General features: G+C 38.5%; 2 protein-coding genes across 2 annotated transcripts; one reads left to right on the top strand and one right to left on the bottom strand.

The window, feature by feature from the left end:
• Window positions 1-799: 799 nt before the first annotated feature.
• mgarpb (mitochondria localized glutamic acid rich protein b) lies at window positions 800-10,709 on the bottom strand. Its single transcript, XM_088420453.1, has 6 exons — window positions 10,506-10,709; window positions 6,626-6,723; window positions 5,929-6,001; window positions 3,452-3,757; window positions 1,426-2,226; window positions 800-1,338 (listed from the first exon to the last, which is right to left on the bottom strand). Exons 1-6 carry the CDS (start codon window positions 10,576-10,578, stop codon window positions 1,301-1,303), a joined length of 1,389 nt encoding a protein of 462 aa, XP_088276579.1. The 5' UTR covers window positions 10,579-10,709; the 3' UTR covers window positions 800-1,300.
• A 485-nt stretch (window positions 10,710-11,194) lies between these two features.
• On the top strand, window positions 11,195-12,855 carry anapc11 (APC11 anaphase promoting complex subunit 11 homolog (yeast)). The gene is made up of 3 exons (XM_088419816.1): window positions 11,195-11,338; window positions 11,474-11,583; window positions 12,582-12,855. Exons 2-3 carry the CDS (start codon window positions 11,475-11,477, stop codon window positions 12,725-12,727), a joined length of 255 nt encoding a protein of 84 aa, XP_088275942.1. The 5' UTR covers window positions 11,195-11,338; window position 11,474; the 3' UTR covers window positions 12,728-12,855.
• The last annotated feature ends 416 nt before the right edge of the window (window positions 12,856-13,271 follow it).

The following is a 13,271-nucleotide window of genomic DNA, read 5'->3' as shown; positions in this document are numbered from 1 at the left end:
GTCATTTTAGCAATATCAAAAGAAAAAGCAATATAAATCTATTTTCAACAAAAGTTTACTTCTTGCAGAGTTTATACAGGTTACAGGTTAGTCTGACCACACACACACGCACGCACGCACACGCACGCACATTTAACTCCCTTGTAGTATAGGTGAATATACATAATCTGCCTTTCAGTCTAGACAACACAGTCGTGGGGTAACCTTTAAGTAATACATACTCTTACCATAGCTACACTTATCATTACCAGTCCGCATTGTTGCCAAATTTAATGGTAGCTCACTAAGTTGTTAGCCGGGGAGCATTTTCTGGAAACTTAAAAAACTTCTTTTTTTTTTTTAATCAGAATGAAGTTATTTAAACACACACAGAGAAAATGGATTCCATGGATTTGAAAATCACTCAGAAAAACAGAAAAAAAAATCTGAAAAAACAAATGCACAGGTGTCGAACTCCAGTCCTCGAGGGCCGGTATCCTGCATGTTTTCAAAGCTTCTCTTTCAAACACACCAGATTCAGATGAAGAGGAGAATTTTCAAGTTCCTACAGAGCTAATGATAAGCTAATTATTTGAATCAGGTGTGTTGGGCAAAGAAAACCGGAAAACATGCAGTATACCGGCCCTCGAGGACTGGAGTCCGACACCTATGCATGCATTACACAGTACAGTATATACAACTCTTAAAAGGGCTATTTTGCGACCTGATTAAACTATCAAACAAATGTTTGTATGTCAAGTTTAGCTCCAAGCACAGCTCATGTTTGCAATGAGCGTCAAAATGAACCAAACGGATGAAATGATTTCCAACTGTTTATTTGTCCAATTTCCGTTAGCAGACTATGACATCTCATTTGCGCATCAATGATTCAACTTGTCAACATGGGTCCTCACAACATTTATTCGTAATCACAATCAACATTTTTTTTTTCATCTACACCTTTATACAAGTTATGCTCGACTTTATTTGAATATGCGTATGAGAGAGAGAGATCAATGAATTTAACGATAAGCAAAAAAAACATTCTATAGGTGTCGTCCTGCTTGAAATCAAAAGTTGTTACAAATTTAGCGTCGTAACGACCATGTCCACCATCTTCAAGGTTTCTTTTTCTAGTGATTGTAATAGAGACATCTAGTGGGCATAAGATGGCACTAAAACTAAATCGATTTAGAGACGTCGAGATGGTCACACAACACAAAATGACGCATTTCGATCATAAAATTCTATTTTTTTTTTCCTTATTTGACAAGGTTAGACTGACAGTTTAACGAGTGATGGGGAAGGCACAACTGTCAGTTCATGACTGGTTCATCATCACCACTGTTGCCTCTGGACCTGTAACAAGTCATCCAATCATTACTACAAACAAAACAACAACATCAAATAAATCAGACAGACTGGGTGAGCAACACCTTTACTTACTTTGGGTTTCAACGGATGGTGCCGCTTCCCTGCTTTCGTTCATCTTATCTTCAGAATCTTCGAGAATTTCAGTTGACTGATCTACAGTGTGCATCATGACTTCTGCCAGTGAATCATGGTGGGGGGTGGACTCTGGTTCAGCAGGTGAAAGCACCTGCAGTTCTGAGCCAGTGTCAACCTCTGGTGGCTGAGAGGTATCTACCTCTTCTGAAGCAGTGACTGTGTCCTCTGCTGGAGCTTCAGCCTCAGCAGTGTCCTCTCCAAATGTCTCCGCACCAGGCAGCTCTTTGTCCACTTCACCAATGATGCTTGCCTCAGCAGATTCATCAGGCGAGGCCTCCTCAGGCGTCTTTTCCTCCTCTGGATCAGGACCTGGATTCTGATCTTCAGCTTGCATCCCTCCTGCCTTCTCATCTGTGGTGCCCGAAGGTGCAGCTTCCTCTAGAGGTACTTCCTCCTCTTCTTCAGCTACTGGGGAGGAAGCTTCCTCTATTACGACTTCTGAAGATACTTTAACTTCTGTAACAGCTTCTTCGTCACAACTGACCACCTCTGCAAGGTCCGGCTCTTCTTCATTAGTAACAATAACCGCTTCATGTAAGGATCCTTTAGCTCCAAGATCATTAGTTTCCTCAAGGTCTTCAGGTTGTATAACTTCCAACACAGAGTCCAAACCCTTTCCATCTTCTTCTATGTGACGAACAGCCCTCACCAAACTGGACTCCCCAACAGAAGCTGCTGCAATTTCAACTGAGGAGCCAGCCAGTAGTTTTACAGCTGTAAGAAGATCTGGCACAGCCTCTGAAGGACAAAAAATGCATTTTTACTGTATATCTTGCCTCAGCCGCATCCTCAAGCTCTTTCTTTTTGATGAGATTCAGTTTTATACTCCATAACGGAATTCCTTGTTCCAATGATAAAATACTATATTTTATTTTTGTTATTTATTACTTATTTAGAATATATTCATGAAACAATTTCAAGTGTTAGCCTCCAATAAATAATAAAACCTTAAGTATTATTTTTGTAGGAAGATGTACATGGGCCACATTCCTAAAAAAAAGGGTCTGTGTAAATCTGTTGTTTTAAGAAGACTTATTAGTTCTGTCGGATGTCTAAAGTCAAAGTGAAAGATAGATGTCTCCACTGGAGGGGAAGAACAACAGACACATCTAAGATAGTGTTCGCTGCTTGAATGATGCAGCAAAAATGTTTTTTGCATTGTCATTGTGGCATCGCAAATTACCTCAATCTGGAAGACAAATGGAAAGATTTTGAGGAGAGAAAAGAGGAAAACATGAATGCACCTTCACAACTTTGTCTCAGATAAGACCATACGAAATAGACATAATGAAGACTTTTAAATCAACAAAACAAAGGAGGAATAGGGAGATGATGATGCTTGATGGTTATCCTTAAAATGAGACAAAGTTGCTGGCAAAAGAAGCACACAGACTATCACGTTGACCCTATTGACAATATTGAATCTAAGCACAAACACAGACTGGTGGGGCTGAAAGTGACTCAAAGAGAATTTATTGAGCCGAAAACAGTCAAAATTGATGAAGAAAAACAAGACCGCTGACCTCAAAAACTAAATTGGGATTCTTACACAAGCGGATGCAGGAATGTCATTTCTTAAAGGAAGAACTTTCTTTTTCTCTTATCTCCCAGGCAAAATTTTTATATCAACCCCAAAATTGTACTATCATGTATGAAGACTACTATTGAGAACAGTGAATAACTCTAAATGAAGATTTTAGGTCTCTAAGACCGATGAACCCTCAAAGGGTTTTCATTAATAAATGGAAGTCAGAGAAAACGCTGTTTCTTCCCTTAATCTATTTTGGGGTTCATGGAGTCTTTGGGGGGGAATAAAAAGGAGAAAGTGTGCTTGAACTTGTAGCCATGCTCTCCAAGCAAAAGATTAAAGCATGATAGTTTCATGCTGCTATATCCGCACAAGGAACAGGCGCTGCCTCAGTGGGGGGACAAGGGAGCAGTGCCTCATTCACTATAGTTGTACCCGCATTCACAGAGGCCTCTGCTGGGGTCTCCTCCGTGGCCTCCACGGGGGTCGGAGCAGCTTCAGCCACAACAGGTGGAGCTTCATCCACAGGGGTTGGCTCAGTTTCATCCTCAGTGGCGATGACCTCGGAGACCTCGCCGACATCTTCTACAAGTGTTGCGCTCTCAACAATGATCTCGCCTGTGCTTTCTGCCACAGGCTCTGCAGTTTCAGATGCAGACTCTATGACCACTTCGACAGGAACGTCGGGCTCCTTGACTGGGGCAGGTTCAGCTGCTGCAATCGCGGTCTCAGCTGAGGAAACTTCAAAGGTGAAGAATAGAACAGAATATAAATGTCAGTGAACTTGGCGGAGGAATATTTTATTCTTCATTATGTCAGTGTCTCCAGCAATATTATGCCACTCAAACGCTTCCCTTTGCATGATCTTATCATGCCAATTTCTCATTATTGTGAACATCATTGTTTTAGAGATTACAATCAGAAATGCGAGTGTTTTCTTCCAGGGTTCTTTACAACATATTTGTTATTGTAACTCCCCCATGACCAAACAAATAGACACAGACAGACAGACAGACAGACAGACAGATAGATAGATAGATAGATAGATAGATAGATAGATAGATAGATAGATAGATAGATAGATAGATAGATAGATAGATAGATAGATAGATAGATAGATAACAATAACACCTAAGGACAATTCAGAGCATCCAAAACACCTTCTATGCATGTTTTTGGAACATGGTAGAAAGTGGGAGAGCCCAAAGAAAGCCGACACAGGCACGGGGAGAACATGCAAACTATAAAAAGGAAGTTCAGCCGGAACTGAACCTGAGACCTCTGAACTGTGAGGTGGACGTGCTAACCAGTCATCCTCCTTGCATTTTGATAACCTTGATCAACTTTGATAACCCTAACCCAAGTTTGTCTTTGACTGGATGTCAATTTCTACTTTCGAAAGCAGACTACGTTCAGCCATGTCCGGTCATGTCCCATAACAGTAGCAGACAGCGAGTGATAATTGCATTTTTGTCCATCTACAGGAAATGTGGCTGACAAAGTAGAGCTCAAACCATGTGTGCCAACTCTGACAAACTCAAATAGTCACTGAAGGAACACTTGTGTCATTAACAAGTTTGCTCGAGGTTAAAAACTACACTGATTGTCTCATAAGCCCTATGACTGAGCTCTTATAAATAATTTTTTCAAAGCATTTTTTCATTTTTTTATTGCATTATACTGCAAGTAAAAAGAAATGTCTTTCAATTGTATTACAATTCTTTTAAGTGTTTTATTTATAACTATGCACTGTGTAAATAACGTTGCCTAGCCTAAATCATTCTAAATATATATATTTTTTTAAATTGACTTAAGCCTAAATATTAACTGTTGAGACATACATGGATTGTAGTATAAAACACAGCATTTGCCATTCTTTCTTATTTTAACCTTTAACCTAATCTCTAGTTTGGATGTTAACTTTAAACGCACTTCAATAAAATTGTGACGACAAAGTCAAACTGAAGTCTTTCAACTATACAACATGCACAACACTACAGTACTGATAATACATTGAATCACACATATTGTTGCCAAAAAAGTTTCGACTTAAGTGAAGCAGATTTTTTTTTTAATGTTGCTTAAACCCTAAATGACAATGTTTCTTTCTGAACATCATCTAGTTTTTGAGATATTCCATATTTTCAAGTCAAATAACAGAAAAATATGCACATGACATTGGTATTTTATTGGTTTTATGCTAAAATTCGAGGCGATATCTGTTTCAAACATGTCCGTTGAATCCTTAATTTTTATGCACAACAGCAATTATTTCAGAGACATCTTCAAGCAAATCATGCTTCATGTGAGAATCACACAAACGTTTTTTAGAAAATAGCGGTAAACAGATACAAAAAAGAGACGTCCAAGTGCAAACATTACTTTTAGTAACAAGTACATTTGATGGCAAAGCATATTTATTAGCAGTCAATTAATGATCAAAATGATCATTTAAAAAACTAAAGCCAATAAAAAAAACAGGAGGACAATTCAGGAGTGTGGGCATTAACGCTCTTATTTGATGCAACACATGTTGCTCTCAATATACAGTGCACTATGACATGTCAGAGGGATAATCGAATCATTACGCTGGTGGTCTGGTTGGTATTCAAGTCAAGCACCAGCTTTATGACTAAATAAAAAAAAAACACATTATGGAGCTTGACAGACATGTTGTTTATGCGTATTTTTTATTCAGCATAATTTTGCTTGACTACGTGACTCCAAGGGTAAAAGAGAGCTATGAGCTGCATTTGTGATTTAAAAAAATAAATGCCCTGCAAGGTTTTGTGTGTGTGTGTGTGCATATGTGTGAGTGAGTGAGTGAGTGAGTGAGTGAGTGAGTGAGTGAGTGAGTGAGTGAGTGAGTGAGTGAGTGAGTGAGTGAGTGGTGTATGAGAAAGGTAGCTGACCCTTTGTTGCGGATCCCATGTTGGCGAGTCTCTCCTCATAGCGTTCACTATCACCAATGACTGTCTTGTAGGCCTAAGAGGTAAGATAAATATAGTAAAAAATGATGCATTATGGCAGACAACAAACAGTTAAAAACATGCATGTTATGTTAGTAAAAGTCTCAAATTTGGCTATAGGTGTGAATGTGAACAGTTGTGTGCCTTGTAATTGATAGGGCATCAAATGTGTGTACTCAAGAAAAAAGCTCTACAGATGTAATCTCAAAGATATCACGCAGAGGGTTCCATTATTATCTTATATATATATATATATATATATATATATATATATATATATATATATATATATATATATATATATATATATATATATATATATATATATATATATATATATATATATATATATATCGTTAAGTAAAGTTAAAATAGTGCAACTTGGCCATTATACCGGTTGTAGATTTTTATTTTTTGTTCTACAGAGATTTGTGTTTATAAACACAAATATACACAAATGCTCGCATAAGTTTGTTAGGTACAATTGCGCTCACAATACTTCATGTGTACGTAAATTATGAGGACAGCTGTACGTCTAGATGTAGTCCAATACAAATGTACTACCGGGCATAAATTTTCATCTAACTTCCTTGAAAGAACATGGACATTGCTGGGTACATAGAAAATCCTTCATACTTACATAGACAACTGCAGCAGTGAGGCCTCCTCCACACAGGACAAAGTATGTCATGTTTGTGGAGCCACCAGGAACCCCGAAGGACATGTGCCGCACTGGCGCTGCAATGATGACCAAAAGCAATAAAGTACACACATTAATTAGGAACATGATTTTGACGACAGGTATGGATGTCACAAACAGAGAAGGGGTGATTTGATGTATTTGAGGAAAAAGAAAAAGCCAAGTGGAAGAGCGACTTGGTGCAAAGATCAAATTGCACTACGAGAGCATCAACGTGTCCCCATTCTTTAATACTCTTACATAATATGACCCTGTTTATTTGGAGCCAAAGAGATGGAAAGACTTTTTAACAGCCAAGCTAAACAACAAACAATCCCCCAAATTAAATATCCGGCAGACCACACAACAAGCAATTCTGACTCGCTTGCTTTAGATTGGTATCAAAAACATCGCCCGGGGATTTGACCTCATGCATTAAAATCATGCCCCTAACAACGTGTGTTTTGGCCCTAATGTAGGAGCTGCGAAAAGCTTCTTAATGAGCTATTGTTACAGCGGAGGACAGGTAAGCGTGGCCTTCAGACGCTTGCAAAGATTTGCCAGTGTTTAGAGGATTGCCAGGGGTGCATGCAGAGGAGGCCATAAATAAAACCACCCTGCACCCAAAACACTTTAATCTCATCTACAGCTCACACACAAACATTCTTCTGTCAGCACAGATACGTGCATTCAAACACATACAGTACAACGGATGTATTAGCACAACACCACGTCCAAGAGATTTTTAGCCAGCATATTATTAGTTACTAATGACAACAAAAGGATTATTCATGTGTCTGGAAAATTCCCCTGCAGAGTTAAATATCGTGGGGCAAAGATGTCATCGGGTCTATTAAAATGCATATTTTTATCGTTAGTGTTTTTAATACATACAGTATGAGTCACCTCCAGGAAGTTTTCAACCGGAGCTTGATTAGAAACTAGCTCTTAATAACACATTTCGAGTGCTTACGAACCTCCTGAAGCTTGAGGCATTGCAAGTGTACTTACTCAATCTGTCACTAGGGCTTGCGCAAGTGATGTTATATAAGTAGAAGCCCAGGCTATACTATGGAGATACTGCACAATTTCCTGTGCTCTCCACTAACTACTCAATGGGGAGCAATGTGTTTCCAAATCGAGGAGGAGGAAGGTTGGAGGAGGAGCTGACAGAAGCCCCGAACCTTCAACCAACAGAAGGTGCTAACAACTGTGAAATCCATCCTATTCATAGGGCTTCTCAAAAAGCTTTGACGATACCCGAAGATACCAGGGCAGGTGATTCAAACCGCAGAGTTCAGATCCAGAACTGCATTTAGCGATTAAACTGCTGTTTATCTAATAACTTTGTGATGACAGTTAAGCCATGCAAAGGGGTTCCAAAAGACCCAACATTTTCAAAATAATCCTGTATGTAGAAAGTTTGATTTTTTATGTTTTGTTTGTGTGATTTTTTTGACCTCATTCTTGCATAAGAAAGTGTAAGGCTCTATTGCCCAGCAAGCTGTATCTAAGGTTGGGAAATAGTTTGCGAGATATGACAGTATTATTATAGCAGTCTATTTGGACAAAGCCAAAAAGCCCTCAATATCTTTTATGTTTGTTCAAGTCTCACATGGCCCAAGTTCCACCTCTGTTTTTGACCATTGACATTGCGGATTCTAGAAAAGGTGCTCAAAGTGCATTGGTTTAAACTAAATTGGATAGGTTCCAGCATACCCAAAACGCCAACGCAAATGAATGAATGGATGGCTGGGTGGAAATATGTTATGTTCTTCTTAACACAAATACAACTTTTAAACAACACGTTGTGGTTATTAAATTAGTTTAATTTATAACACAATGAAAGACAAGTATAAAGAGTGCATTACAATAAGAAACTCATTTGCTTGCCATGTTTCAAGAAATTTTTAAACACACAATGCAAGAAATGAACCCATGTACCTATGTACGGCTTCTGAATAACATCCAACTTAACTGTAGTCATTTGTTAAACGGTACGCTCTTGAACATGCATTATTATATTTGAAAAACAGCTGTAATATCTTTGAAGGAAACCCTTAAATAGGAAGTAAAGACAAAAAAAATACTTACAATAATATGCTCGATGCACACTTACTAATCTGAGGTAAGCAGGTATGTATATTCATTGTTATCCATTACAGGGGGCGGCCATGTTGCTACTTGCAATTGACTGATGATAACAGCACAGTTGCTCAGGTAATGACCAATCAGAGCACACCTATTTTGGCCATGTGATATTCAATATCTAAGCCGTGCTTGGCCGTTTGTTACCTGAGCTCTGATCAATGATGAAGTCATTTTCAGTGTATACCAAGTGACAAAATGGCAGCCCCCCCAAGATGTATAAAAACATGGATTTTACTGCTTGATTCATATTACAAAAACACAATATTAACCAGAATACCATTTTTAGACTAACAAAGCCGCATAGAACGTATTGTAAAAAAAATAATTAAATTCTTGACTTTGCCTTTAACTTTGATGGAAAGCTCCTGCTGTTTCCCTATTTTATTGATGATCATGTATGTTTTTCTCTGTTTCTCCTTGGCACAATGTCAGTAGGCATGGTAAAACATTTCTTAAAAAGTTGCAGAAAAGCAAAACAAACTGTTATATTTTGAATCCTGAGCTACTCCTCCCCCCTTTAATACCATGACGGTGCAACACCTTGCAGGGCCAAGTACAAGTTATTTATAAAGGTAATCAGTTAAGCTCACTTGTAAGGTTCAAGCCTGTTAAAATGAACATGCATGCTAGATGAAAGCAGACAAGATGGCACCTGAGGCAGAAGGGACACGTGTGGAGGAGTGTCACCATGTGTTCTTTTGACACGTGTGCCAGATGTCAAGATGGTGAAAGTACACAGCTTAATATGATACAGTCCCCCCACCCTGTGGATGTTTTTGCCAGAATAATAATGAATGCCAAAACCAGGCAATTCTAAAAGATTCACTAGTTCCAATGTCAGAACCTTTTTTTTCATCCATCCACCTTTCAGGCTTGTGAACTGCCAGGACATATTACAGCCCACTTCGGGTGAAGGGCGGGGTACGCCCTGGACTGGTCGCCAGGCATTCACAGGAGGACATTGTTCAGGAAATTGCAAACTCGAAGCAGTCAAAGCAGTTTTCCCTTCGGCTGAATTCCACATGCTCAAACCCCAGAGTAAATGATGATCCAGGCAAGGACGCGTGAAAAGACAAAGCATTGTGAAAATAAAAGCCCTAAATCCTCTTCAGTTCGCATGCACAGTGGGCGTTTACGTCCAATCATTCAAACACAATTTTGTTAAAGGTTGAAATGGTAGATTTAATGTTCATATTCATTGTCCTTTGGTACACTTGCAGAATCAAACACGATTCGGTAAAAGTAATCATTAACAGTGATTGGCCAGAGAAAATTTACGACAGTATAGAGTTAAAAAACAACAACAACAACAACAACAACAACCTTTTGATTCCATGTGCAAATGGGCATGATGTAGCCAGTTAATATGTATTGCTACAAAGTATTCTACTACCTTGATTAACGTTCAAATTAATCTTCAGATTTTGAAGTCTTGTAGGTCAAATCATAAAGCAAAACCAATTGCAACTTTTAATCTTTAGTCAAGATTTAGTTAGGTTTGTACACGATTTGAGATCTCATATTTAGAAACACAAGGAGACCGTGTTACTTCTACAAGAAACTTTTCAAAATTGTAAATGCCAAAGAAAACATCACCAGAGGAAAAAACATTCCCCAAACGTTGAATACGTGGGAATGCAACAAGTCTGACCTGCAGTAATTGTGTGATGTAAAAGTCAACCTGACTCACCTTTTTTAAATGTCGGTGTGAAGACCCTCTGAACCACCGGTCCAAGTCTCTGGCAAACCCGTCTGCAGAACATTTTTGCTCGATAAAGCAGCGACCGACAGCTAAACGCCCGAATCTGTTGCCGAAAGCTTTCGAGTCCTGTACTACTTCTGAATGTCTCACCCTCTCAGTCTACTCTCTGTCACCTTTGATGAAGACGTCACCACACGCAATTGAGTAAAAAAAAAAAAAAAAAAAAAAAAACTTACTTGAATGCGCCCTAGTGGCCAGTTGACGCAACAGAAACACTTAGCTTTTAAATCAGATCACTCAAAACGTATTTTGTTGTTGTGTGATAATGACAAGAAATAACAAATGCATAACAGTTAGCAAAATTGCATCAGTTTATACAGAAAATGTATGGATTGCTTATTTTTTACTATAGGAGTTAGCACTGATTTTATCTGTAAAAACAAAATAAAAACAATAGTAGTATCAATTGAATACCCATAGATCAAGTATATTCTATATATCAATAAAATAAATATACGTCACAGAATAAATAACCACTTATAGCGATTTATCTATTTATTAATGAAAATGATAAATATGGTGTAAAAACGTTACACTGTACAGTTACGTACTGTATACGAGTAATAACGTGTGATCCGATGGGTGGCAGTAATGAGTCATAACGTTGATGAGCAGATGCCTTTCAATGTGCAAGAAGAAGACTACGCTACCGGAGCCATGAGGAAAAACTCGTCATATTGAACATAAACTCACTCTAAAATGTTCGAAGCGTGAAAGCTCAACTGGCGTTGGATCTTTCAAAGACGAGCGAAGCCGCTGAGGTGAGTGACGAAGGTTGATGTTGGATCAGAATTTGTGCTAGTTCAGCTACAGCCTTTCTTTAACTTGGGTCCGCAATGGCCTCCTATGGACGTGTGATGTTTTTGTTTTTCTGCTGCCTTCATGAACACGAGCAGAATGAAGGTGAAGATCAAGAAGTGGAATGCAGTCGCGTCGTGGTTGTGGGTAGCCAATGATGAGAACTGTGGGATCTGCAGGCTGGCGTTCAATGGTTGCTGCCCAGACTGTAAGTGACAATTTATCGATGTTATTTCTGAGCCATCATTTATGTCGAGTAAAATATTCGAAATAAACAGCAAGAGTACTGTATAATGAGGGTCTTACGTTGGCTACTTCAATTGCAAACGAACAATATCAACGCCATAGATGATGTGCTACTGTTGTACAGCGCTGCCAACAGCCAGTCATAATAAATACATTTTTATTTTAATTGATTACCTTTCACTGATTAAGTCAGGGGTGTCAAACTCATTTTGGCTTTGTCGCATGGAGAAAATTCAATCCTCAAGCGAGCCGGACAGGTAAAATAATGCTATACCGTGTAGCTAAAAAAAAACAAAACAATTAGACTGTAGTGTTCATAATATGTAGATTTCTGCACTGCATACTGGCCTGGGCCCAAATAGCAGATGTCAGCTGTAAATACTGTATATTGTCGAAATGTGTTAAAAAAAATAAAATAAAATACCGTTAACTTCTTTTTGGGTCCCCAATGTATCACAATTTAGCATTTTTCCTTTAGGTTGCATGAAACAAATGGAACGTTTCTATAATCTTTTTTCAATTTTTTAACACATAAGTATACAATCAAATACAATGAAAGACATATCTAGAGGGAGGAAAATGCCTCAATCAAAATTTATGGTTGCGTAACTATGAACTACAAAGACTTGGAACAAAATCAAATGATGCTGTAGTGTATCATCCTGGACACTGAGTGTCACCCATAATATATGTTAAAAACTCTTGAATAAGTCATGACATCAAATACATTGGCGCTATATGCTAACACCTGAGCTCTAAATAAAGTGAATTTTAAACGAAATATAAGACTTATGTTTTGGAATACAACAAACAAAAGGTTTGGAAACCCCAGTCCCCTGGCCATTTGTCCGTGACAATAAGCAACTGTCCATGCTTCAGTTGATCATTTTAAGAATATTGGCGACCAAACAGTGCTTATTGAGGACATTCACTTGCACTAATGCTCCAACCATTTTACAGGTAAAGTGCCTGGCGATGACTGCCCGCTGGTTTGGGGTCAGTGCTCCCATTGTTTCCACATGCACTGCATCTTGAAGTGGCTTAACTCCCAGCAGGTCCAGCAGCAGTGCCCCATGTGTCGACAGGAGTGGAAGTTTAAAGAATGAGCGTGATGTGGAAACTATTTGAAGATTTTTGGTCTTCCCTGTAAATGTTTTTTTTTTTAATATTGCTTGTTCAGTGCATCTTAATTAAAAATGGTTTGTCACGACTGTTCATAAATACAAATTGATTATTTGCATCTTCTCCTGTTTTCCACCGTGCCATCACCACAAATATTACCCACTTGAGGACGACAAAGGAAACTCCAAACATGCATGGATTTTTAAAAATACATACTTTCCTTGACCTTGTGACCTGATGGTCCTTGAAAGCCTAAGATCTAGGACAGGGGTCCCCTTTTAGAAAGCAAATTTTCCAAGGACACCCACTGCAAATGTTTGGGGAAACGACAACAAAAATTTAAGCCAAACATAAAAGTGTCCTTTTTATTCAGCAACACTTTCAATTAGACAAGTATACTTTTCAGCGCTACTGAAGTTTAGAAAATAAAAATTACAAATTGCACACCTCCTTATACAAACCATGTCAATTTCCCCCCAAAAGGTTGCTGCCAATTATTTCGTCAACAACATTAGCCTTGCTGGCTTC

The sequence above is a fragment of the Hippichthys cyanospilos genome, chromosome 7 (assembly GCF_059441005.1).
Source record: "Hippichthys cyanospilos isolate Australia breed blue-spotted pipefish chromosome 7, RoL_Hcya_1.0, whole genome shotgun sequence".
Taxonomy (NCBI): domain Eukaryota; kingdom Metazoa; phylum Chordata; class Actinopteri; order Syngnathiformes; family Syngnathidae; genus Hippichthys; species Hippichthys cyanospilos.
Note: the sequence above shows the minus strand (reverse complement) of the source record. Positions and strands in the feature narration are given on the sequence as shown.